Raw genomic sequence first — 26837 nt, forward strand, 5'->3', positions numbered from 1 at the left:
CTCTGGCTAGGCCTCCAAGCCTAATTTTTAGGTTTTGTTGAGTGCCTGGGGTTGAGGGCTCTTCTTGAGCAAGTGCAAACCTGGTGGCGCCAGGTCCCTCCTTTTCTCCCCCCTCCCGCTGGCTCCGTTAAAAAAAAAAAAAAAAAATTTTTGAACGTCCTTAAAGGCGTTTATTTCGACGTTTATTTAAACGTTTATTGCAGCTACTCACTGGGACACCAGGTCGTTACAGCTCGGAGCGGAAAGCAGGTAATTTTTACCTTTTTATAGCGGGCAGGGGGTTCCCCGATTGATCTCCACGTGGCATATGGCGTCGGAGGGCGAGGGCGCAAACAGTCGCTCCCTGGATCGCTTAGGCGCTTCTAGAGGGGATGCGGGGGTCTTAAAGTCTGATTCGCCCTTGTTGGGTGACAGTTTCGTGACCGATGAGTGTCCCGGTCCTTCCTCCGGCGTTGCGGTTTTTCCCCGCCATAAACGCCCATCCCCCGCTGCTCGCCTCCGCCATCTTGGCCGGCCACGCGGCTCGGACGGCTTCTTCGTGGGCCGCCCTTGAGGGAGACATTAATGCCATGGACGCCATTAATTTGGGCGACGGCACCAAAGCGGCTAAAGTTAAGCGCCGTTTTTCCCCGCGCGGCTCCTTCGCGGAGTGTCGCGCCGGACGCCATTTTGGATGCGCAGCATGTCTCTCCCCCGCTCTTGCAAGCGCCGGTTGAGGGTGCGTCTAGGGCTGTAGCCCAGGCTGCGGAAGTGCACAGTCTGGGGGGTTTCTCCCCCGAGTTTGTTTTGCTGCTGCATCAGGCCTTCCTTATGCAAAACGCTGCCCCTGCTCCCTCGTTTGGTAAAGAGGTTGAGGTCCCCGGAGGTAAACGCCCTCGGGTTAATTCCCAGGCCTTGGAGGACCTTGTCTCCTCCGATGTAGATGAGGGCAGCGTATCTGAGTTCTCCCAACGGTCCTTTGCGGATTCCTTGGAGGAGACGGATCCCCGCTCGGTTGGAGCGGATGACCCCTCTGCAGCGCGGCTTTTTAGCTCAGAGGATTTGCCCAACCTGTTAGTGCAGGCCATGGGCATTTTGAAGATTTCCTCTCCGGAGGACGTCTCTCCCTCAGCCCCTGTTGGCTCTGCCATTATGCTGGGGACGAAACGCCCGCCTAGAACCTTCCACGTGCATGATGCCATGCACACCTTAATTTCGGCTCAATGGGATGTCCCGGAAGCGAGCCTCAAAGTGGCTAGGGCTATGTCCCGCCTCTATCCTTTGCCTGAAAGTGAACGTGAGGCCTATCTGTGGCCTACCGTGGATTCTTTAATCACTGCGGTGACTAAGAAAACGGCTTTGCCGGTGGAAGGTGGCACGGCCCTAAAGGACGCCCAAGACAGAAGATTGGAGGCGGCCTTAAGGTCGTCCTTTGAGGCGACTGCTTTAAGTTTGCAGGCCTCGGTTTGCGGTTCCTATGTGGCCAGGGCCTGCCTGACTATGGTGCAGCGGGCTTCCCCCTCGGATCATTCCTTGAGGGCTGATTGGCCGGCCCTGGAATCGGGCTTAGCCTATTTGGCAGACTTGCTGTATGATGTCTTGAGAGCCTCAGCTAAAGGCATGGCTCAGACAATCTCTGCGCGGCGGTGGCTTTGGCTGAAACATTGGTCTGCTGACCACGCCTCTAAATCCCGCCTGGCTAGATTGCCTTTTAAAGGCAAGCTGCTCTTTGGGGTCGAGCTGGACAAAATCGTGACCGATCTCGGCACGTCTAAGGGCAAGAAGTTACCAGAGGTCAGGGCTCGTGCTAGTACTCGTTCCGGTACCTCCAGAGGACGGTTTCAGGAAGCCCGTCGGTACCGCCCGGGCAGGTCGGGCTCCTCTGCCCCCTCTTCCTTCAAGAGGACTTTCTCCCCCAAGCAGCATTTCTTTCGCAGAGACCGCCGTCCCGGAGGTGCTCCCTCCGGTCCTCCCCCAGGGTCTCGTACCCAATGACGGAGCCTTGGTCCACGCCCCAGTGCTGATTGGAGGACGGCTGTCCTCGTTTCTGGGCGAGTGGACCACAATAACTTCAGACGCTTGGGTGCTGGAAGTCATCAGAGACGGCTACAAGCTAGAGTTCTGCCGACCCTTAAGAGACGGGTTTGTACTCTCTCCCTGCAAGTCTCCGGTCAAAGCTGTGGCAGTGCAGCAGACCCTTGACAACCTGATCCGCCTGGGTGCGGTCGTTCCGGTGCCAGAAAATCAGATTGGCAAGGGACGTTACTCCATTTACTTTGTGGTACCAAAGAAAGGAGGTTCTGTCCGGCCTATCCTCGACCTCAAAGGGGTCAATCGGGCCTTGAAAGTGCGGCACTTTCGCATGGAGACTCTCCGCTCTGTTATAGCGGCAGTGAAGGCAGGAGAGTTCTTGGCTTCCTTGGACATCAAGGAAGCGTACCTGCATATTCCCATCTGGCCTCCTCATCAACGCTTCCTGCGTTTTGCAGTCCTGGGACGACACTTCCAGTTCAGAGCCCTCCCTTTCGGGTTGGCTACTGCTCCGCGGACCTTTTCCAAAGTAATGGTGGTCATCGCGGCCTTCCTGCGAAAGGAAGGAGTACAAGTCCATCCTTATCTGGACGACTGGTTGATCCGAGCCCCCTCTTATGCAGAGTGCGGCAAAGCTGTGAACCGGGTGGTTGCTCTTTTGAGCTCCCTGGGGTGGATCATCAACTGGGAGAAGAGCCAGCTGCGCCCGACTCAGTCCCTGGAGTATCTGGGAGTTCGATTCGACACCCAAGTGGGCAGAGTGTTCCTGCCAGACAATTGGATTGTCAAACTTCAGGCTCAGGTGGACCAGTTATGAGTAGCCTCTCCTCTTTGGGCTTGGGACTATGTGCAGCTGTTGGGCTCTATGACGGCCACGATGGAAGTAGTGCCCTGGGCCAGGGCTCATATGAGACCACTACAACACTCTCTGTTGCAGCGCTGGACTCCGATGTCGGAGGATTATGCTGTGCGCCTTCCCTTGGACCCAGCAGTGCGCAAGGCGCTGAGCTGGTGGCTGCAGACAGACAAGTTGTCTGCAGGAATGCCTCTGGTGACCCCAGAGTGGATTGTCGTCACGACGGACGCCTCTTTGACGGGCTGGGGAGTCCACTGCTTGGGAAGGACAGCGCAGGAGCTCTGGTCTCCTGCAGAGGCAAAGTGGTCTATCAACCTCCTGGAACTCAGAGCCATTCGGTTGGCGCTTTTGGAGTTCATCCCGGTACTGGCGTTGAAGCCAGTACGGGTCCTGTCGGACAATGCCACTGCTGTGGCCTATGTCAACTGCCAGGGAGGTACCAAGAGCGCCCCTCTAGCCAAGGAGGCCATGAATCTATGCCAGTGGGCGGAAGCGAACCTGGAACAGCTGTCAGCGGCCCACATTGCTGGAGTCATGAATGTCAAGGCGGACTTTCTCAGTCGCCATACCTTGGAGCCCGGAGAGTGGCAGCTATCTGCTCAGGCGTTCTTGGACATCACGAAGCGCTGGGGCCAGCCGAGCCTAGATCTGATGGCGTCATCGGCCAATGGCCAAGTGCCACGCTTTTTCAGCAGAGGACGGGACCCTCGATCCCTGGGAGTAGATGCTCTTCTCCAACAGTGGCCGACACAAGAGCTTCTCTATGTGTTCCCGCCCTGGCCCATGTTGGGCAGGGTGCTAGACCGGGTGGCAAAGCATCCGGGCCGGATAATCTTGGTGGGTCCGGACTGGCCCAGACGTCCCTGGTATGCGGACTTGATCAGGCTCTCAGTCGACGATCCTCTGCGACTGCCTGTGGAGCAGGGCCTGTTACATCAGGGTCCCGTGGTGATGGAGGATCCCTCCCCCTTTGGTCTTACGGCCTGGCTATTGAGCGGCAGCGTCTGAGAAAGAAGGGCTTCTCAGACAAGGTCATCGCCACTATGCTGAGAGCGAGGAAGCGCTCTACTTCTACTGCTTACGCCAGGGTTTGGCGTACCTTTGCAGCGTGGTGTGAAGCAGGCTCACTTTCTCCCTTCACTGCTCCAATTTCTTCAGTGTTGGCGTTCCTGCAAGAAGGTCTGGAGAAAGGCCTGTCGCTCAGTTCCCTCAAAGTCCAGGTAGCGGCCCTGACTTGCTTCAGGGGCCGCCTGAAGGGTGTTTCCCTGGCTTCACAGCCAGATGTGGTGCGCTTTCTTAAGGGAGTTAATCACCTGCGCCCTCCTCTGCACTCTGTGGTGCCTGCATGGAATCTCAATCTGGTGCTAAGAGCATTGCAGAAGCCGCCTTTTGAACCCTTGTCGAGGGCATCTCTGAAAGACCTGACGTTGAAAGCAGTCTTTTTGGTGGCTATCACTTCAGCCAGAAGAGTTTACGAGCTCCAGGCACTCTCATGTCGAGAGCCTTTTCTGCAGTTCACTGAGGCAGGAGTGACTATTCGCACAGTGCCTTCCTTCTTGCCCAAGATTGTTTCTCGCTTCCATGTGAATCAGCAGCTCTGTCTCCCTTCCTTTCGTAGGGAGGACTACCCAGAGGAATACTCTGCTCTCAGATGTCTGGATGTGAGACGAGTCATCATCAGATACTTGGAAGTGACCAATGATTTCCGGAAATCGGATCATCTGTTTGTCCTGTTTGCAGGTCCTCGTAGGGGTCTGCAGGCTGCTAAGCCTACAGTGGCAAGATGGGTCAAGGAAGCCATTGCAGCGGCTTATGTGGCCGCGGGGAAGGTGCCGCCTATCCAGCTGAAGGCTCACTCCACAAGAGCTCAGGCGGCCTCGATGGCAGAGGCCGGTTCCGTCTCCTTGGAAGAGATATGCAAGGCGGCAACTTGGGCTTCGGCCCATACATTCTCCAAGCATTACCGCTTGACTGTGGCTGCTCGGGCGGAGGCCCGGTTTGGGGCTTCAGTGTTGCGGTCAGGGATTTCTATGTCCCGCCCTGGGTGAGTACTGCTTCGGTACATCCCACCAGTCTATGGATTGATCAGCTTGATGATATGGAAGGTAAAATTATGTATCATACCTGATCATTTTCTTTCCATTAATCATAGCTGATCAATCCATAGTCCCTCCCAGATATCTGTACTGTTTATATTCTGGTTGCATTTCAGATTCAAGTTTAGTCTTCAGTTCCTGTTCAGGAAGACTTCGTGTTCAAGTTATTTTTTCACTTGGATTCTTCAAGAGTTGAGACGAGTTTGTGTTACAGTGAGCTGCTGCATTCCTCTCCCCTCCGTTTTACGGGGCTGGATTGAGATTTAAATTCTGCCGGCACTCCCTCCCGCTTCGTGCGGCTGTAGGGCAGCTTTGTACCCCTCCCGCTTCTGCGGTGTTGGGGTCAGTCAGCTCCTCCCGCGGTTGCAGGATAAGCCAGATCCCCCCGCATCGGCGGGTGTGGTGTCCCTTCCCCGCTCCGCGGGGATGAGCTGGACGGATTCCCCTCCCCCACTTGTGTGGGGATGAGCTGGGTTAATTCCCCTCCACCGTTTCGGCGGTGGTGAGCTGGGCAGAGTGTCCCTTTGTGGGTGTAATTCTCTAAGTGCTGAGTCCTACGGATGGAGCTTTGATATCGACATACTGAGGAGTTTCCGGCAGCACATGAGCACTTATAGGGAGGCAAAAGGATTGCTCTCTATCTCCACCTGCTGGTAGATGGACACAACCCACCAGTCTATGGATTGATCAGCTATGATTAATGGAAAGAAAATTATCAGGTATGATACATAATTTTACCTTAGTTTACTGCCTCTCTGTCTGGACTGATAAAGAATCCTGGTGGTTTGTGTGTTGGGTCTGTGAGTGCTCTCTGAGACTGTAGTACCACTGGGAGTATTAATTTGAGAGCGGGAGAATCGCCCAGAGGCAGTTGTGACCCAATCTGTGGGAGGAGGGTGCTAGTGTAGAGCACAAGTGACGGGTGGACTTGAGCTGTAATGGGGATAGGTCCTCTAAGTGGCTGTGGGGTAACCCCAGGCAGGTAACTAGGCGTTTTGTGACAATAACCCACTAGTCTTGACTATTTGAACTACAGCTGGGTGGAAATTTGAAGTTCTGTGGTAGTCAGTCAGGAAGGTACTATCTATCTTTTTTATGACTAAGGCACTTAGAAAGTTCAGCAGAGCATACCCTTTGGGTATCAGTGATCGTGCTAGCATAGTTGGCAGTGCAGTAGCAATGTTGGGTCTGCTTTTGGATGATTCAACTATTTTGACAAGATGAAGAAATCAGTTATTCCTCCATCCTATTGCAGTGAGCCACCTTTCATAGTGTAAGTTTTTGGATGGCTTATAAACTAAATGTTGGTTATATCTAGGACTGGAACACTAATCTTATTTCCTAGATGGTAGGCTCGGCTATTTCGTTGAGCTGGTAGAGTTGTGTGTTACCATATGTTGTGGAACGCCTAGCACCTGCTTGGGGCTAACCCTGCAGCCACCTGAAGGGTCAGTCCCCAGCACTGCTCAGGTCCGCCTGCACCTGCTGCTTGTGCTCTATAGTAGCACCCTTCACACCGACTGGGTCTTACTTGCCTCTGGGCGAGTCTCCCACTCTCAAGTTATTCCCCGGTGATTTCTAGGTTACTGAGGCCACACTCTCAGGGGTCCCACAGTTTCTAGTAAGCACCCACAGACCCAACACACAAACCACCAGGATTCTTAGTCCAGGGCAACAGAGCCAATAAACTAATAAGTTTCATTGTCACAAAATTAGAACAGTGAAACATATAAAACAGTTGGAAAAGTAACAGGCAATAGCAGGTAACTGAATAAGGATCAATATTAAAGCTATCTAAACACTTTGTCACTACCTGGGTAGTGCCTTGGAAGCTTCGGCAAATTAACTGCTCGCAAGCCTTGAACAGGGTCTCGGGTCAGAGATGTTTACCTTTGTGCTCCCATACTAAAAATTACCTCAGTGCTTAGGCAAGAAAAAAATGGTCACTTCTGTAACAGCTTTACAAAAGAAAAGTCACCATCTGCTGGGCAAACAAGGGAAATGCACTGGAGAAGAAATATGTCATACATTCACATAAGAAGTCACAGACTTAAGTCCCCTGTTTGTCATACCATAGCGTAAGGCAGTGGTTTATTTATTTATTTATTTGTAGCATTTGTATCCCACATTTTCCCACCTATATTTGCAGGCTCAATGTGGCTTACATTTTCCACAATGGTTTTCACCAATTCCGGAAGAGAAATACATATTTAAGGTGAAGGGGACAGAGAGGATTAGGTATACAGTTACAGAAAGTGCATTTTCATAATCAGAAATAAAGGAGTTGGATTAACTTCAATCGTGAATAGATTAACTATTCCCAAACCTGGTCCTGGAGACACCCCAGCCAGTCACGATTTCAGGATATCTGCAATGAATATTCATGAGAGAGATTTGCATGCACCGCCACTGCTGAGAACCTTTGAAATGGTACCTACATGAAGAAGCATATCATTAGTCAGTCATAGTGAAGTGAGAATCAAATCTTTCTTTAGACTGAACCAAAGCAATTTTGTTTTGGCAGTGTTGAGCTTTAATTGGTAAGTCTGAGACCACCGTTTAACCTGCTCACTAGGAAACGGACCCAGTACCTGTAAAATGAAACTCTAAACTGCTTAGGTCTAAGCAGTGTATAAATACTGAAATGAATGTGAGTGAATAAATTGCTTCATATTAATTTCAGTATTTATATGCTGATGATATATTTTTATTGATTCTAGTACAAGATGGTCATCAGCATATAAAAAAAGTTGTTAAGGGTTCAATACAATCAGATTATGTAGTCACATACAAATTATACAATAGTGGTGAAATTGGAGAGCCTTATGGAACACCGCATGGTGGTGTCCAATCTTCAGAATAGATCTCATCCTTCAATACCTTGTAATATGTGTTTCTCAAAATCCTTCAAATCATTGTAGTGCAATCCGAGTCACACTTATCTCTGATAATCTGTACAGTAACAGGTCATGATTTACAGTGTCAATAGCTGCAGACACATCAAATTGCAACAGCATTTGACTCCTTTTACTCAACTGAGCTCTAACACAAGAAATTAACTCAATCAGTAAAGTCTCCATACTACAATAACTTCTAAAGCCATGTTGAGATGATAATAGAACATTTACATCTGATAAAAATGCTTCTATTGAGATGCCACTAGAAATTCAATTATTTTCGTTAGAAGTATAATTCCAGCCACTGGTCTAAAGCTTAAATGTTTATGATAAATCCATCTCAATACCCTTTGGAATTGGGTTAACTACAATATCAACGTGCACAAAACCCCAGAGGATTCCAAAATGTCAGTATGTAAGACCTTTAATACATACTGACATTTTGGAATCCTCATTTTTGTTTTTTTGCCTTGCTCCTTTTGTGGTAGTCACACATCCATGTGGTTTGGGCTCTCTCCTTTTTTTTTTTTCTCTCTTTAAGTACAATATCACCATTTAATGAGGAGAACCAACCTTGAGACAGAGCATTTACTAAATGAGTCAACCAATCACAATATAAGGAGGATCAACTAATAAAAAAGCTGGGCATCTAGATAGTCTCCTCACAATTGTCTTAACCTCCTTTGTTGAGACTTCAGAAAAAAAACAACTTTTTATCATCTGCGATAATTTCTCCAAATTTGCTCACTCCAGTCCCACCATTCTGGATTAATATTCCCTTTCAGATTGTTTCATTTGAAAATTATATTGTGAATATAATCTTCTCCACTTATCTTAAGCTCAGAATTCCCCAATTTCCTCCATGCACATTCTAACTGACAACATTCCCTTCTTAGCAATTTTAAAGCATTTGAATACCAAGGATTCTTTGTATTACTTGGCACTTGTTTAGTTTTATATGGTGCTATTTCTAAAGTATCTGTTCCACCCAATTTTTCTGCAACTGATCAGGGTCTAAATGATCTGTCTTCAAAGATGAACCTACCTTACTGCAAAGCATCTGTGAATCAATTTTTCCTCTACTAGTAATAACTCCTTTCTTATGACATTGAGATACCTGAGTTAGTAAATTATTTAAACTAAAATTACACAGAGAATGATCAGACCACGGTACAGGCTGCCATAAACAGTGAGAGACTAAATGCCTATCTGTTGCAAGAACAGCATCTAAAGCATGGCTTTCACATGAGTAACTGAAAAAATTGGAGTATAGAATGGAAAATTTCTTTAAAAAGCTATCAAGCGTCAATAGTGATAAACATAAGATCAAGGGAACATTGCGATATTACCCTGTTCCAATTAGAAACATAGTCTTGATTACCCAGGAATCGGGGTTCTTTGTATATTCTTAAACCCCTGGGGATCCGTTGAAGGTGGCAGTACTCCACCAGTGCTGCTGAATGCATTTCAGATCTAATCAATGCTTTATTAATTTTGCAAATTTCATTCAAATCCACCAGATCGTCTGGGCCAGACGCACCAAACAGCCATGCAGAAGCCAATAAAGATTCAACCCTCTCTTGGGAGAGCCCAGACTTATACTCCTACCCGGGTGTGGCCATAACTTCCAAATTATTTGATAAATATATATATATATATATATTTATTTATCAAATAATTTATATATATATTCTATGTAATAAAACGCACCTCCAACATTCTGAAGCTGACTGCATGGCTAAGGCATTCCTGCTGTCTGTATCCATCTCCTGAATTGACATCACGTACTTCCGGGTTCATCACAAACAGAAGTGACCAACCACAAGAGGTTTCTCAGCTTCAGAATGTTGGAGGTTGTGAAGATGATGAAGCTTGTGTGATAATGAAGCTCCCACCTCAGGATCCCAGGTCCCTCTTTCACTCAGGGTGAGCTGGTTCTCAGTATGCAGATTTTATGCAAATTAGTCTACCACCCTTTTCTGCTCAGGGTGACCTGCTTCTCAAAAAGCAAACATAGTCAGGTTTCACCAATCAGGCTATTTCCAAACACATCTTTATTCCAGCCTCTGGGGCACACTTCTTTTAGCTTAAAACACTTTCACAAGCTTAAACAGTTCTTCCAGCTTAAACATTTCATTTCTTTCTACTCAGTGCAATCTTCCCTTTCAAACATTTCTTCTTGCACAGTTCAATATCCATGGATTTCTCCCCCCTGAGCCCTCTCACACAGGCATTTGGGCTCAGTACTAACTCAGTCCCTGGACACACAGTCCCTCCTTGTAGCACCCAGCTCTAGACCCACAGTCTCTTCCTCTGGGACACACAGTACCTTTCCACTGTTCTAGACACAGTCTTTTCATCTGGGACACACAGTACCTCTTCACTGTTCTAGACACAGTCTTTTCACCACCAAGCCATAGGGCTCAGCCAGTACTTCTCATGGGGATCCCTCTGCTGCAGTTACCAGCCTTCTTCCTCAGCTGTCCGCTCTTCTCCTTCCTCCCTTCACAACTCAGGAGGAGTATAAGTAGTTAATAGCCAAACAGGCCCCAGCCCATAACCTGCTGCACCTGTTTCTATCCCCAGGACTCTCCCCGGTCCTAACGACCTCCAGCTATCCTCCAGGACTCGCCCCGGTCCTAACGACCTCCAGCTATACCTCCCCTTTCTGGCTCCCTTCAGCAACTCACCCAGCCCTTTTCCCTGGACATTTTAGGGGAACTGCGCCCTCTAGGGGCATAAGCAGGGTAGGACAGCCTCTTCCTTATCACAAGGTGCATTCTATTAAATAGGACTGGTCAGTTCCTTGAAGCACAGCCAGAGCTCAGTGTCCTGCACAGTAACGCTCAGACACCAGAGAGAGAGGGGGGGGGGGAAGTATCTCTGTCACACTCACACTCTCTCTCTCACAGTCAATGTCTTTCTGTCTCACACTGTATCACATTACTACTACTACTACTTATCATTTCTATAGCGCTACTAGACGTACGCAGCGCTGTACACTTCAACATGAAGAGACAATCCCTGCTCGACAGAGCTTACAATCTAATTAGGACAGACAAACAGGACAAACAATAAAGGGAATATTAAAGTGAGGATGATAACATAAGGGTTCTGAACAAATGAACAAGGGTTAGGAGTTAAAAGCAGCATCAAAAAGGTGGGCTTTTAGCTTAGATTTGAAGACGGTCAGAGATGGAGCTTGACGTACCGGCTCAGGAAGTCTATTCCAGGCATATGGTGCAGCAAGATAAAAGGAACGGAGTCTGGAGTTAGCAGTGGAGGAGAAGGGTGCAGATAAGTGAGATTTATCCAGTGAACGGAGTTCCCAGGGAGAAATGTAGGGAGAGAGGAGTGTCACACAGTCACTCACACACTCTCTTGGTCTCATACACTCAGTCTCACAGAGAGTCTGTGTCACACACATTCTCTCGCACACACTGTATCTATGTGAAACACACTCTCTCACACTGTGTCTCACATACGCACTTGCACACACTCTCACACACACACCACTCTCTGTCTCACACACACTCGCACATTCACTGTCTCTGTCTCACACACACTCGCACATTCACTCTCTCTGTCTCACACACACTCGCACATTCACTCTCTGAAACATACACACTGCGAGGAAAACCTTGCTAGCGCCCGTTTCATTTGTGTCAGAAACGGGCCTTTTTTATTAGTATATATATATTTATCAAATAATTTGGAAGATATAATGGTTGAAATGGGTATGGACTAAGCACATTTAAACACGTATCACATAGGGTATACACAAAAAGTAGCACATATGAGTTTATCTTGTTGGGCAGACTGGATGGACCATGCAGGTCTTTTTCTGCCGTCATCTACTATGTTATGTTACTATGTTTGAGTAGTGAGCTGTTAGTAATTTTTGAACAATATGTTTTTCTAAGTTATAGTAGTGAGTTATTGGTTGACTTAGGAAGTGTATTCAAGTTCTTCCATCTATATATATATTTAGTTAAAATTTAATGCCAAGAAGTGTAGAGTAATGCAGTTGGAGTGCAGAAACCCGAAAGAGAGATACTGGATAGGAGGGGAGAGATTAGTAAGCTCGAATCAGGAGAGAGACCTTGGAGTGTTGGTGTCTGAGGATCTGAAGGTGAAGAAACAATGCAACAAGGCGATGGCTGTGGCCAGAAGGATGCTAGGCTACGTAGAGAGGGGCATAACCAGCAGAAGAAAAGAGGTGTTGATGCCCCTCTACGTTTGTGAGGCCCCATTTGGAGTATTGTGTTCAGTTTTGAAGGTTATCTTGCTAAAGATGTAAAAAGATTGAAAGCGGTGCAAAGAAAAGCTACAAAAAGGGTATAGGATTTGCGTTGCAAACCGTACGAGGAGAGACCTGAACATGTATACCTTGGAGGAAAGGAGAAACAGGGGTGATGTGATACAGACGTTCAAATATTTGAAAGGTATTAATCCGCAAATGAACCTTTTTCGGAGACGGGAAGGCGGTAGAACTAGAGGACATGAATTGAGGTTGAAGGGAGGCAGACTCAGGACTAAGTATTTTTTTACGGAGAGGGTGGTGGATATGTGGAATGCCCTCTCGCGGGAGGTAGTGGAGATGAAAATGGTAATGGAATTCAAACATGCATGGGATAAACACAAAGGAATCCTGTTTAGAAGGAATGGTTCCGCGGAGATCGGGTGGCGACGCCGGTAAATGGGAAACTAAACAGGAGCTGGGCAGACTTTTATGGTCTATGCCCAAATCATGACTGAATAGTTAGGGATGGGCTGGAGTGTAAATTTTAAGGGGCTTTGATGTTAGTTTCAGAACTTAGTACAAGAACAGTTCTGGGCAGACTTCTATGGTCTATGCCCTGAGAAAGGCAAGGACAAATCAAACTTGAGTATACATTTAAAGTATCACATACCATGTAAATGAGTTTATCTTGTTGGGCAGACTGGATGGGCCATACAGGTCTTTATCTGCCGTCATTTACTATGTTACTATTTCTCCTGAACGTCAGTTTCATTATGCACTTGCAGTTTCTCAACTACAGTTTACTTGGAAAAGAGGTATAGTATATTTTTTTGGCTTAAATTTTGAGTCCTTCCCTTGTTGGGCACTGCTTTGCTACATCCCACTCATTTGGACTGGTCTGGTGTGGTGTGGACAAAAAGGAAGAAAAAATTATCTTACCTCATAATTTTCTTTCCTGCGCTTCTTTTGTTTCTTTGCGGGGGGGGGGGGGGGGTTGTTTTTGTTTGATTTTGTGTTTGCTTCTGTATTATCTGTATGGAAAAAACCTTTAATAAAAATATATTGAATATAAAAAAAATAATAATAATTTTCTTTCCTTTAGTCCTATTCCAGACCAGTCCAGAAACCCTCTCAGTTTATTCTTATATTCGGTCGGTGATTGGTTTTGTTACCTTATTTTCCTTTTTCAGATATATTTTTTTTTCTGTTTTCAAGTTTCTCTCGTGTGCTCCTTGCCTTGGATTTCCTAATGCTGTGATTTCACTGCATGTCAGTGGAGGTTATGCCTGCATAATTGGAATTGATATTGGCTGAGTGTGGCATTGGTTATGCCATAAGTATTTGGTCTTAATTGATAGTATGAATATGAGCACCTGAAGATACTATAGCTGCACAATACTCTATAGAATGAATTATTTGGAACTACTATTTTTCTGACTCCGTTTGCTGGCACAATGTGCTTTCATCGATAGGGATGAACTTCTTTAGTTAGAAAAAGGATTCCATCAACTCATAATGCCCAAATAGATCACACAAGGTCTGGCAAAATTAAAATCTGTTTGTCGGCATCTAGAGCATAGTTGGTGTTGCTCACATAATCCACTGTTGCGAGCATAGTGGAAAAAAGTCTGTGAAATCTTGTAAAGCAACCATTTATAAGGCAAAAAAGTTTTTTTTTTTTTTGCATCATTCATAGACTGTTCATTGTCTTCCTCTAAACATCTTTTTGGTATTTTTAGAAACTTAGTACTGTGTTCTACTGCTGACAGTGACTGTTTCCATCATTCTCCTGTTTGGCTACTTATTTTTTGGAATGAAATAGTGAAAATCGTGTACCTCCTGATTTGCAAACAGTTATTGATCTTTCTATCTGCTTCTCTGATTTATCCAGCCACGCCTGCTGATTTAATTTGAAATGTTTTCTCAGTGGTTAGTAGAAATGAGATTTTGTGTCTTTTGCCCAAACTTTCTGCTTTGTCTTGTTTATTGTATAGCTGCCCCTCTTTATGAAATTACCACCACCTTTAATTATTGATTGGCTTACATCTTTTTTGAATTCTTTATTATAACAGGGCATTATCCTCCTACTTTAAGCAGCATTATTCTCACTCCTAGCTTACCTGCTAATTTTAAACAGGTTGTCAGTATTCCCCTTTTATCTGAACTTTCAGAGACTACTGTTGCCTCCCAGTTGACCTCCTATTTGGACAAACATGAATATTTAAGTCCACTACAATTCAGGTTTAGATCATTTCACAGCATGGAACTGGCTTTGCTGACACATGTCACTGATGCTGTGCTTTTTATTTTTGGCTAATGGCAAGGCACTTACTTCAATTTGATCTCACTGCCGAGTCTGATACAGTGATCATAATATTCTTCCTTTTAAATTGAATTCCATTGACATATCCAGCAGTGTCCTGCAATGGTTTAAAGAGTTTCTAGTTAATACACTATAAGGTCAAAATGAGAAAGATGCTTTCAGAATCATGGAGTTTACCCTGTGCTGTTCCATAGGGCTCCCTACTGTCCCCCATCTTATTTAACATCTACACAACACATACGGATATTGGGTTTTCTTCCCTTGGTGTAAAATTCTATTCATATGCAGATTACATACTCTTGTCACTTCTGATTAGTGAAGACTTGAATGATGCTATGTCCAAGGTTGCCTCCTACATTTCTAAGGTTAAATATCATAGTTCTTATTCATGGTTTCAAACTGAATGCCGACAAGACCAAACTGCTTTGACTTGATCGCAGTGTTGACTCTATCCCAAATGTATTTGTTGCTTCGAAAGATCTATCTTTAAAGGTGGAATGTACATCTAAGGTTCTTGGGTTCATTCTTGACACTACTCTCTCTTTTGAGCCCCAAGTAAAGCATCTTGTGCAGGCTGTATTCTTTAAACTTGGACAATTGCGAAGAAGCCATCAATGTTTTGACAGAAAACATTTCACCACTCTGGTACAAGCCATTGTACTAGCCCATTCTTTATCTGTCTCTTACAGTTAAACTTCACTCCAAATTTTGCAGAATACTCCAAATATTAATTTGGCTGCAGTATTCTGAAAGTGCTACAGCAGTTATTTCCCTTCATTGGTTACCAGTTCAGTCTCACAGCTTGTTTAAATTGGCCTGTATAGCCTTTAAAATGTTTGATGGCTTTGCACCTGTTCATATTTTTAATTTTTTATCCTTCTGTCTGCAGTTTTACAAGAAATAGAGATCCATTCCGTTTATTTTAACCTTCTTTTTCAGGTGTTAAGTTTAAAAAGTTTCTAGATGATTCTTTTAGTTATCAAGCTTCTCATTTTTGGTTATTGCTCCCTTTAGTTCTTCTTGCATCTTCCTATTTTTCTTTTCAAAATAATTTGAAGACTTATTTCAAAAACAATTTTAAATTCTTTTATCGTTTTATTTTCAGTTATTTTTATTTATGCTTTGTTACCCACTTTAAACTACTACAGTGGGAGTTGGCAGGATACAGTAACAGTATACATTACATCTGATATAGGACTAAAAGAAACAATTATCAGGTAAGATGTAAATTATACTTTCACAAATGTACTACCGTGATTACATTGACAATGTTTAGTTTCCTTTTTTAGCATAGCAAGTAAGTGCTGTGGAACTAATTAGCAATCTCTCCATTACAGGAACAATAAAATGGATGTTCTGAAAATTGTCCTCTTTATGGCATTTATTTCAATATGTTAGAAACGATGAGGGTATTTATAAGCCCTTTGTTTGGATTGAAAATTGAATTTGCCTCTGTCTACACTTAGGTGCTAACTACAGGAAGATAAATAATTCCAAAGTGTTCTGTGGAGATATTTTGATGTTAGATTATGAATTGAAAATATTTTGTCATTTTATATCCCATATCATGGGTGCTTCATCTTGTGTTCTATGAAAACTGCTTATTGACACATTGCATTATTCTCTTCCAGCACACTTTGACAGGTCATAGTGGGAAAGTCCTGTCTGCCAAGTTTCTGTTGGACAATGCACGAATAGTGTCTGGAGGTTACGACCGAACTCTCAAACTCTGGGACTTACGCAGTAAAGTCTGTAAGGAAACCATATTTATCCATAAGCACACATTAGTTTGTGCTACTTTTATACTATGTAGGAAGAGAAACACTAAACATTTTCTGTCATAGCCCTACATAGTCAAAGTGGTTTACAAAAGCAGAATTGCCAACAGTAAAAAAAACAAATTTATGAACCCAAAATTCATCCCCTAAACCATTCCACAGAACCACCAACCAGCAGGATAGAACACAATGAAATGATCAGCCCTTTCCCTATCATCAAGCCGATCAATCCATAGACTGGTGGGTTGTGTCCATCTACCAGCAGGTGGAGATAGAGAGCAATCTTTTGCCTCCCTATATGTGGTCATGTGCTGCCGGAAATTCCCCAGTATGTTCTCTTATCTCAGCAGGTGTGTGGTCACACAGCAGCAGCTCTGGCTAGGTCTCCAAGCCTAATTGTTTAGGTTTTGTTGAGTACCTGGGGTTGAGGGCTCTTCGTGAGCAAGTGCAAACCTGGTGGTGCCAGGTCCCTCCTTTTCTCCCCCCTCCCGCTGGCTCCGTTAAACAAAAAAAAAAATTTTTAAACGTTCAAAAAGGACGTCGCTGCTCGGAGCAAGAAGCAGGTAATTTTTACCTTTTACTAGCGGGCAGGGGGGTTCCCCGAATGGTCTCCACGTGGCTATGGCCTCGAATGGCAAGGGCGCGAAAAGACGCTCCCCGGAACGCGTTCGCGCGCCTAGCGGGGAAGCGGGGGGATCGAAGGTAGAGTCGCCCTTTTTGGGCGCCCTTTCGGAACCGGGAGAGTTCACCAGTTTTTCCTCCGGCGCGGTGGCCTTTCCCGCCTTAGGCGCCCATCCCCCACTGGCCGCCCTCCCGGTCGTGACCGGCCACATGGCTCGGTCAGCTTCTTCTTGGGCCGCCCTCGAGATGGGAGACGTTAACAGCTTGTTCGCCCTTGAATCGGGCGACAGTAAGAAGTCAGCGAAATTAAAACGCCCTTCTTCTCACGCGGCTCCTTCTCGGAGTTTCGCGCCGGACGCCATTTTGGACGCGCAACACGCCTCTCCCCCGCTACTGGGAGCGCAGATGGAGGGCGCCTCTAGGGCTGCGGCACAGGCTGCAGAAATGCACAGACTGGAGGGTTTCTCCCCTGAGTTCATTTTGCTGCTGCATCAGGCCTTTCTTATGCAGAACACTGCCCCTGCTCACCTCTCTGATCGGGGTGATGAGGCCTCTATGCTTAAGCGCCCTCGGGTGGATCTTCCACCCTCGGGGGACTCGGTCTCCTCTGATGTGGATGACGGCAGCGTGTCTGAGTTCTCCCAGAGATCCTTAGCGGAATCGATGGAAGAGACTGATCCTCGCTCGGATGGAGCGGACGACCCCTCTGCAGCACGGCTTTTTCGCTCAGAGGATTTGCCCAACCTGCTTATGCAGGCCATGAGCATTTTGAAGATTGCCTCTCCGGAGGAAGGCTCTCTCTCAGCCTCTACTGGCTCCGCCATTATGCTGGGAATGAAGCGCCCGCCTAGAACCTTCCACGTTCATGAGGCTATGCAGACCTTAATTTCAGCGCAATGGGATGCCCCTGAGGCGAGCCTGAAAGTAGCCAGGGCTATATCCCGTCTGTACCCCTTTCCTGAGGGGGAACGGGAAGCCTTTGTCTGGCCCACGGTAGATTCCTTAATCACTGCCGTGACTAAGAAAACGGCGCTGCCGGTGGAAGGTGGTACTGCCCTGAAGGACGCCCAAGACAGGAGAATGGAGGCGGCCTTAAAGTTGTCCTTTGAGGCGGCCGCTCTGAGTTTGCAAGCCTCGGTTTGTGGCTCCTACGTGGCTAGGGCGTGCCTGACTGTTTTGCAGCGGGCTTCCCCCTCGGACCCTTCCTGGAGGGCGGAATGGCCGACCCTGGAGTCGGGTTTGGCCTACTTGGCAGACTTGCTGTATGATATTTTGAGAGCCTCGGCCAAGGGCATGGCTCAGACAGTCTCTGCACGGCGGTAGCTCTGGCTTAAGCACTGGTCTGCTGACCATGCCTCTAAATCTCGCCTAGCCAAGTTGCCTTTTAAAGGCAAGCTGCTCTTTGGGGACGAGCTGAACAAGATCGTGACGGAGCTCGGCACATCCAAGGGCAAGAGGTTGCCGGAGGTCAGGACTCGGGCCGGCAGTACTCGTCCTGGTTCCTCTAAGGGCCGATTCCAGGAAGCCCGTCGGTATCGCCCGGGCAAGTCGTCCTCCTCTGCCTCTGCTTCCTTCAAACGGAACTTCTCCCCCAAGCAGCATTCCTTTCGTAGGGACCGCCGCCCCGGAGGTTCATCCTCCGGCCCGCCCCCAGGGTCGCGTACCCAATGACGGGGACCTGGTCCATGGCCCAGTGCAGATAGGAGGGAGGTTGTCCTCGTTTCTGGGCGAGTGGACCAGGGTAACTTCAGACGCTTGGGTTCTGGAAGTCATCAGAGACGGCTACAAGCTAGAGTTCTGCCGACCTCTAAGAGACGGGTTTGTAAACTCTCCTTGCAAGTCTCAGGTCAAAGCAGCTGCTGTGCAGCAGACTTTGAGCAACCTGATCCACCTGGGCGCGGTGGTCCCGGTGCCAGTAGATCAGCTTGGCAAGGGGCGCTACTCCATTTACTTTGTGGTGCCAAAGAAAGAAGGATCTGCTCGGCCTATTCTCGACCTCAAGAGAGTCAATCAGGCCTTGAAAGTTCGGCACTTCCGGATGGAGACCCTCCGCTCCATAATAGCTGCGGTGAAAAAGGGAGAATTCCTGACCTCCCTGGACATCAAGGAAGCTTACTTACATATTCCCATCTGGCCGCCTCATCAGCGCTTTCTGCGCTTTGCAGTGCTGGGCCGACACTTCCAGTTCAGAGCCCTCCCATTCGGGTTGGCTACGGCTCCGCGGACCTTCTCCAAAGTAATGTGGTCATCGCGGCCTTCCTCCGCAAGGAGGGGAATGCAAGTCCATCCCTATCTGGACGACTGGCTGATCCGAGCCCCTTCCTATGCGGAGTGCGGGAGAGCTACAGACAGGGTCATTGCTCTTCTGAGCTCCCTGGGATGGATCATCAACTGGGAGAAAAGCCAGCTGCGCCCGACTCAGTCCCTGGAGTATCTGGGAGTTCGATTCGACACCCAAGTGGGCAGAGTGTTCCTGCCAGACAACCGGGGCATCAAGCTTCAGACCCAGGTGGGCCAATTCCTAGCCTCCTCTACTCTTCGAGCTTGGTACTATGTGCAGCTGTTGGGCTCCATGACGGCCACAATGGAGGTAGTGCCCTGGGCCAGGGCTCATATGAGACCACTACAGCACTCTCTTCTGCGGCGGTGGACTCCAGTCTCGGAGGATTACGCCGTACGCCTTCCCTTGGATCCAGCGGTGCGAAAGGCGCTGAGCTGGTGGCTGAGGCCAGACAAGCTGTTTGCAGGAATGCCTCTTACGACCCCGGAGTGGGTTGTCGTCACGACGGACGCCTGCTTGACGGGCTGGGGAGCCCACTGCCTGGGACGGACAGCGCAGGGGCTCTGGTCTCCTGCAGAGACGAAATGGTCCCTCAACCTCCTGGAGCTCCGAGCCATTTGGTTGACGCTTCTAGAGTTTCTCCCGGTACTGGTGCTGAGGCCTGTACAGGTCCTGTCGGACAATGTCACGGCTGTGGCCTATGTCAATCGCCAGGGAGGTACCAGGAGCGCCCCTATTACTACTACTACTACTTAACATTTCTAGAGCGCTACTAGGGTTACGCAGCGCTGTACAATTTAACAAAGAGAGACAGTCCCTGCTCAAAGAGCTTACAATCTAATAGACAAGTGAACGGTCGGTCCGATAGGGGCAGTCAAATTGGGGCAGTCTGGATTCACTGAACGGTAAGGGTTAGGTGCCGAACGCAGCATTGAAGAGGTGGGCTTTAAGCAAGACTTGAAGACGGGCAGGGAGGGGGCTTGGCGTAAGGGTTCAGGAAGGTTGTTCCAAGCATAGGGTGAGGCGAGGCAGAATGAGCGGAGCCTGGAGTTGGCGGTGGTGGAGAAGGGTACTGAGAGGAGGGATTTATCCTGTGAACGGAGGTTACGGGCGGGAACGTAAGGGGAGATGAGGGTAGAGAGGTAGTGAGGGGCAGCAGACTGAGTGCATTTGTAGGTAAGAAGGAGAAGCTTGAATTGAATGCGGTATCTGATCGGAAGCCAGTGAAGTGACCTGAGGAGAGGGGTGATATGAGTATATCGGTTCTGGCGGAATATGAGACGTGCAGCAGAGTTCTGAACAGACTGAAGGGGGGATAGATGGCTAAGTGGGAGGCCGGTGAGGAGTAAGTTGCAGTAGTCCAGGCGAGAGGTAATGAGAGCGTGGACGAGAGTTCGGGTGGTGTGTTCAGAGAGGAAAGGGCGAATTTTGCTGATGTTAAAGAGGAAGAAGCGACAGGTCTTGGCTATCTGCTGGATATGCGCAGAGAAGGAGAGAGAGGAGTCAAAGATGACTCCGAGGTTGCGGGCAGATGAGACGGGGAGGATGAGGGTGTTATCAACTGAGATAGAAAGTGGAGGAAGAGGAGAAGTGGGTTTTGGTGGAAAGACGATAAGCTCGGTCTTGGACATGTTCAGTTTCAGGTGGCGGTTGGACATCCAGGCAGCAATGTCGGATAAGCAGGCCGATACCTTTGCCTGGGTCTCCGCGGTGATGTCTGGTGTGGAGAGATACAGTTGGGTGTCATCAGCATAGAGATGATACTGGAAACCATGAGATGAGATCAGGGAGCCCAGGGAAGAGGTGTAGATTGAGAAGAGAAGGGGTCCAAGGACCGATCCCTGGGGAACACCAACAGATAAGGGGATGGGGGTGGAGGAAGATCCATGAGAGTGAACTTTGAAGGTGCGGTGGGAGAGATAGGAGGAGAACCAGGAGAGGACAGAGCCCTGGAACCCAAATGAGGACAGTGTGGCAAGAAGTAAGTCATGATTGACAGTGTCAAAAGCGGCGGATAGATCGAGGAGGATGAGGATGGAGTAGTGGCCTCTGGATTTGGCAAGGAACAGGTCATTACAGACTTTAGAAAGTGCTGTTTCTGTCGAGTGAAGAGGGCGAAAACCGGATTGAAGCGGATCAAGGATGGCATGAGAGGAGAGAAAATCAAGGCAGCGGCTGTGGACTGCGCGCTCAAGTGTCTTGGAGAGGAAGGGTAGGAGGGAGATGGGGCGGTAGTTGGAGGGACAGGTAGGGTCTAGTGATGGTTTTTTGAGGAGTGGCGTGACTACAGCATGCTTGAAGGTGTCGGGGACAGTTGCAGTGGAGAGAGAGAGGTTGAGGATATGACAGATGGAGGGGGTGATAGTAGGAGAGATGGTGTTAAGTAAGTTGGTGGGGATGGGATCAGAGGAACAAGTGGTGCATTTTGAGGAGGAAAGAAGGCGGGCGGTTTCCTCCTCGGAGATATCAGGAAAGGAGGCCAAGGAGGCCATGAAGCTATGCCTGTGGGCGGAAGCGAATCTGGAACAGCTGTCGGCGGCCCACATTGTGGGAGTCATGAATGTCATGGTGGACTTTCTCAGTCGCCATACCTTGGATCCCGGAGAGTGGCAACTGTCTGCTCGGGCGTTCTTGGACATCACGAAACGCTGGGGCCGGCCGAGCCTGGATCTGATGGCGTCCTCGGCCAATTGCCAAGTGCCGCGTTTTTTCAGCAGAGGACGGGACCCTCGATCTCTGGGAGTCAATGCTCTTCTCCAGCAGTGGCCGGCACAGGAGCTTCTCTACTTGTTCCCGCCCTAGCCCATGATGGGCAGGGTGCTAGGCCGGGTGGCAAAGCATCCGGGCCGGGTGATCCTGGTGGGTCCGGATTGGCCCAGACGTCCCTGGTATGCGGACTTAGTCAGACTCTCGGTGGACGGCCCTCTGCAGCTGCCAGCGGAGCGGGGCCTCTTACATCAGGGTCTCGTGGTGATGGAGGATCCCTCCCCCTTTGGTCTTACGGCCTGGCTCTTGAGCGAAAGCGGCTGAGGAAGAAGGGCTTCTCAGACAAGGTCATCGCCACTATGCTGAGAGCGAGGAAGCGCTCTACTTCCACCACTTACGCCAGGGTTTGGCGTACCTTTGCGTCGTGGTGCGAGGCAGGCTCTGTATCGCCCTTCACTGCTCCAATGTCTTCAGTGTTGGCGTTCCTGCAAGAGGGACTGGAGAAAGGTCTGTCGCTCAGTTCGCTGAAAGTCCAGGTGGCGGCTCTAGCTTGTTTCAGGGGTCATCTGAAGGGGGCTTCCCTGGCTTCACAGCCGGATGTGGTACGCTTTCTCAAAGGAGTTAATCACCTGCGCCCCCCTCTGCACTCAATAGTACCTACGTGGAATCTCAATCTGCTACTGCGGACCTTGCAGAAGCCGCCCTTCGAGCCCTTGCCAAGGGCATCGCTGAAGGACCTGACGTTGAAAGCTATCACATCAGCCAGAAGAGTTTCCGAGCTCCACGCGCTCTCGTGTAGAGAACCGTTCCTGCGATTCACTGAGGCAGGAGTATCGATTCGCCCAGTGCCTTCCTTCCTGCCCAAGATTGTTTCTCGATTCCATGTGAATCAGCAGCTTTACCTTCCCTCCTTTCGTAGGGAGGATTACCCTGCGCTCAAATACCTAGATGTTAGACGGGTCATCATCAGATACTTGGAAGTGACCAATGATTTCCGGAAGTCAGATCATCTGTTCGCGCTGTTCGCAGGCCCTCGTAAGGGTCTGCAGGCATCTAAGCCTACGGTGGCACGTTGGGTCAAGGAGACGATCGCGTCAGCTTATGTGGCGGCAGGGAAGATTCCGCCTATTCAGCTGAAGGCACACTCTACTAGAGCACAAGCAGCCTCGATGGCGGAGTCCAGATCTGTCTCCTTGGAAGAGATTTGCAGAGCGTCTACTTGGTCATCGGCTCATACCTTCTCACGACATTACCGCTTGGATGTGGCTGCTCGGGCCGAGGCCCAGTTTGGGGCTTCAGTTTTGCGTTCAGGGATTTCCATGTCCCGCCCTGGGTGAGTACTGCTTCGGTACATCCCACCAGTCTATGGATTGATTGGCTTGAAGATAGGGAAGGTAAAATTATGTATCATACCTGATAATTTTCTTTCCCTTAATCATAGCCGATCAATCTATAGCCCCTCTCAGATATCTGTATTGTTTGTGTTCTGGGTATATTTCAGGTTCAAGTTCAGTCTTCATTTCCTGTTCATGAGGACTTCGTGTACAAGTTCTTCCAATTGAAGTCTCTTCGAGTTGAGACGATTTTGTGTTACAGTGAGCTGCTGCTTCCTCTCCCCCCGTTTTGGCGGTGGCTGGATTGATAACTAAATTATGCCGGCGCTCCCTCCCGCTTCGTGAGGCTGTAGGGTAGCTTTGTATCCCTCCCGCTTCGGCGGTGTTAGGGTAAGCCAGCTCCTCCCGCAGTTGCGGTAGCCAGGATAAGCCAGTTCCCCCTGCGTCGGCGGGTGTGGTTTCCCGCCCACCGTCCCGGCGGTGGTGCGCTGGAATATTTCCCCTCCCCCGCTTTGGCGGTGGTGAGCTGGGCAGAGTGTCCCTTTGTGGGTGTAATTCTCTAAGTGCTGAGTCCTGCGGATGGAGCTTTGATATCGACATACTGGGGAATTTCCGGCAGCACATGACCACATATAGGGAGGCAAAAGATTGCTCTCTATCTCCACCTGCTGGTAGATGGACACAACCCACCAGTCTATGGATTGATCGGCTATGATTAAGGGAAAGAAAATTATCAGGTATGATACATAATTTTACCATACCCCTGCTAATAACTGCATATTAACAAAGTACCCACTGCTTTAGTCCAACATCCTGAAAACCTTTATATCAGCCAGAAGCTATTACCTACTACTTTAGTCCAACGTCCTGAAAACCTTTATTAGTCAGATGTTTTATCCAGTTGCACTAACCAAAGAGATACTAAGATCATGTGAGGCCAAAAAAGACCTGTGCTGGAATTAGTTTTACCACTGCTTTAGCTTCTGTTTAGGCTTCCATAACCTCCTTGGGAAGATGTTCATTATGTCATTGAATCTTGCATTCCATTTTAAACTTTTTCTTCTACTTTATGACTCCTCTTATCCTTGAGCTTTTAAGTCTATGGTTGATGTTACTTTGTAGCAGGGACATAGCCAGACTTCGGCAGGAGGGAGGTCCAGAGCCCAAAGTGAGGGGGCACATTTTAGCCGACTGACCCTCCCCCCCCCCCCCCCGCCACCACCAACAACAACTTTGACACCCCCCCCCCCCCCACTTCCCGCCACCAACCCTCCCCCGCTGTCGCCTGCCTTTGCTGGCGGGGACCCCAACCCCCGCCAGCCGAGGTCCTCTTCTTCCAGCGCAAGGCTTCGTTCTGTGTCTGAGTCTGACGGGTGCAGGACGTCAGACTCACAGAAACAGAACGAAGCCTTGCGCCGGAAGAGGAGGACCTCGGCTGGCAGGGGTTGGGGTCCCCCCGCCAACAAAGGTAGGCAACAGCGGGTTGGCAGCGGGAGGGGGTGTCAAGAGGGTCATCGGCAGGGGGGTCCAGGGCCAAATCTACGGCCACTTCTTTGTAGTACATTATTGATGTCTGGTAGATATTTAAATGATTACAATCTAGCCCTTCTTTCCCATCGGTCTAGAGCGTTAATTTTTAGCCCCTTCAGTCTGTTTAAGGCTTACACCATTTTGGTGGCCTTCCTTGTAATTATCTCTGCCTTGTCTGTCCTCTTGTAGATACTGTTTCCATAATGGAACATAATGCTCAAGATGGGAGGATCTCACCAACAGTTTGTAGAGAGAAAAATAATCTTCCTCTTTCTACAAATGATAACCTCTCTATTTACCCAATGTGCTTTTTATTTTTTCAATTCAATACACTTCATAATCTAAAATACTGTTTAACCTTTTTGACTGATTCGCCACACAGACTGTGACTCTTTTGAGGTTATCAGAAGTGATGATCACCAGGTTTGTGGTGTTTTACTTCTGACTCATCTCCACAATGACGTGGTTTTTGCATGATTTGGCTGTTTTTGTGTTTTATTTTATTTATTGAAACACAGTAGTTAACAGACGATGATTTTTCCAGGCTTTTAAAGTTGTCTCATTTTATTCACCCCTTTTATCGTGTCTGCTCTGTCAGAAGTTTTCATATAATCTGTAAACAGGCACACTCCCTTCCTACCCTTTCCTAGTTTGACTTACAAGATATTAGAAGACTGGGCTTAGCAGTGGTCATTGTAGTGATGTTTTTACTTTTCTCTAAGGACAAGCATGATATCGGTCTCACGTGCGGGTGATGTCATCTGATGGAGCTCTTGCGTAGAACCACTCTCCATTTTCTTTACTCAAAGCTTTTCAGAATGATGTACCATGCAGGAGTGTGCCTTCTGCCTACCATTGTTGTGTTGTACCTAGCAAGTTACCATTCCTTGTCATCAACAGCAGATGAATCCATTAACTGACGGGTTGTATCTGCCTACCAGCAGGTGGAGATAGAGAACACTAAAAGCACATGGTGTTCCTGGACGCCCAGCCCCCTCTGCCTTCAGTATATCTGTATCTCCCAGGTGTGGACGTCGCTTTCTCAGCTCCTGGATTTCTGCCTGGGGTGGCTCCTGTGCTTTGCCAGTAGAGCGGAGGGATGTTGTGGCTGGTGGTGCCCACTTTAAAGGCATACTTGGTTTTCCCTGTCCCTGCCTTACCCCATTCCCCCTCCCGGAGTTCCTCTGTGTCTGCCTGCCTCTAACTTTCCTCACAGTAAAAAAAAAAAAATTCTGAGGCTTTCTCCAGAGCTCCCGGTTCGGTGCAGCTTGACCAAAGCTCGTTTGACTCAGTCTCCTGAGGTGAGAGTGGTGCTCAGCTCCTTCTGGGAGGTTCCCGCTGACAGCGCTCTGTGCGGGGTAAGTTTTGGTATGAAGGCGCCATTTTGTTTTCTGAATTTGATGGCTGCTGAAGGGGTTAAGCTTTGCTCCCACTGTGGGAAACGCAGATCAGCAGCGGGGCTTTGCAGCACATGCTGCCTAGATGCTAATGCTGGCATGAGTATGGCGGGTAGCAATTCTTCCCGCCCGCCGGAGTTGGCAGCGGGCCCATCTTGGAGGTGCAGTGTGACTCGACCCTCGCGGTTGCGGAGGGGTCTGAGGGCAGGGGGACACATCGTTTCGAGGTTTCTAGAGGAGCTATTACCTCCGCTTCCCCCAATGTGGGGGCGGATGTACAGGGTGAGTTTTTCTCCCTTGAATTTGTGCTGCTGATGCATATGGCTTTTATGTTAAAAAGAGCACTGCCTGAGGCTCCTGACAATTCCTTTCAGACTGGGTTGCCTCCAGTTCTTGATAGCCCAGCATCTGCTGGAGACTTTATTTCTTCCCCCGAGCTTTTGGCTAACGCTAAGCGTAGACGAGTGAACACCCCATCTGAGGGGGACTCTTCACTCTGTTCTCCCCCGTGGTCTAGTTTCGGGGAGTCTGAGGGGTCTGGCAGGCCCTCACGGACTGATGATCCGGACGAGGGTGACTGCTTGCCACAGGAGATGAAAGACCCTAAAGCGGTTCGGATTTTCCACCGTGACGAGCTGCCAGCTCTCATTTCTGATGCCTTACAGACGCTTTGTATTGAAGAGCCTGACTAGGGCACTGCAGCTTCTATTAATCCTAGGATGGCTAGTACTAAGAAGCCTTCTCGGGCTTTTCCCATGCATGCTT

The 26837-nt window shown here is 48.4% G+C and overlaps 1 protein-coding gene across 1 annotated transcript in view; it reads left to right on the forward strand.

Moving 5' to 3' along the window:
• Positions 1–26837, forward strand: part of ATG16L1 (autophagy related 16 like 1) — a 303900-nt gene that overhangs the window by 208161 nt on the left and 68902 nt on the right. Inside the window, 1 exon segment of the mRNA XM_030217204.1 lies at positions 16057–16177. Within this exon segment, the coding sequence (XP_030073064.1) occupies positions 16057–16177 (121 nt within the window).

Source organism: Microcaecilia unicolor, chromosome 10 (assembly GCF_901765095.1).
Source record: "Microcaecilia unicolor chromosome 10, aMicUni1.1, whole genome shotgun sequence".
Taxonomy (NCBI): domain Eukaryota; kingdom Metazoa; phylum Chordata; class Amphibia; order Gymnophiona; family Siphonopidae; genus Microcaecilia; species Microcaecilia unicolor.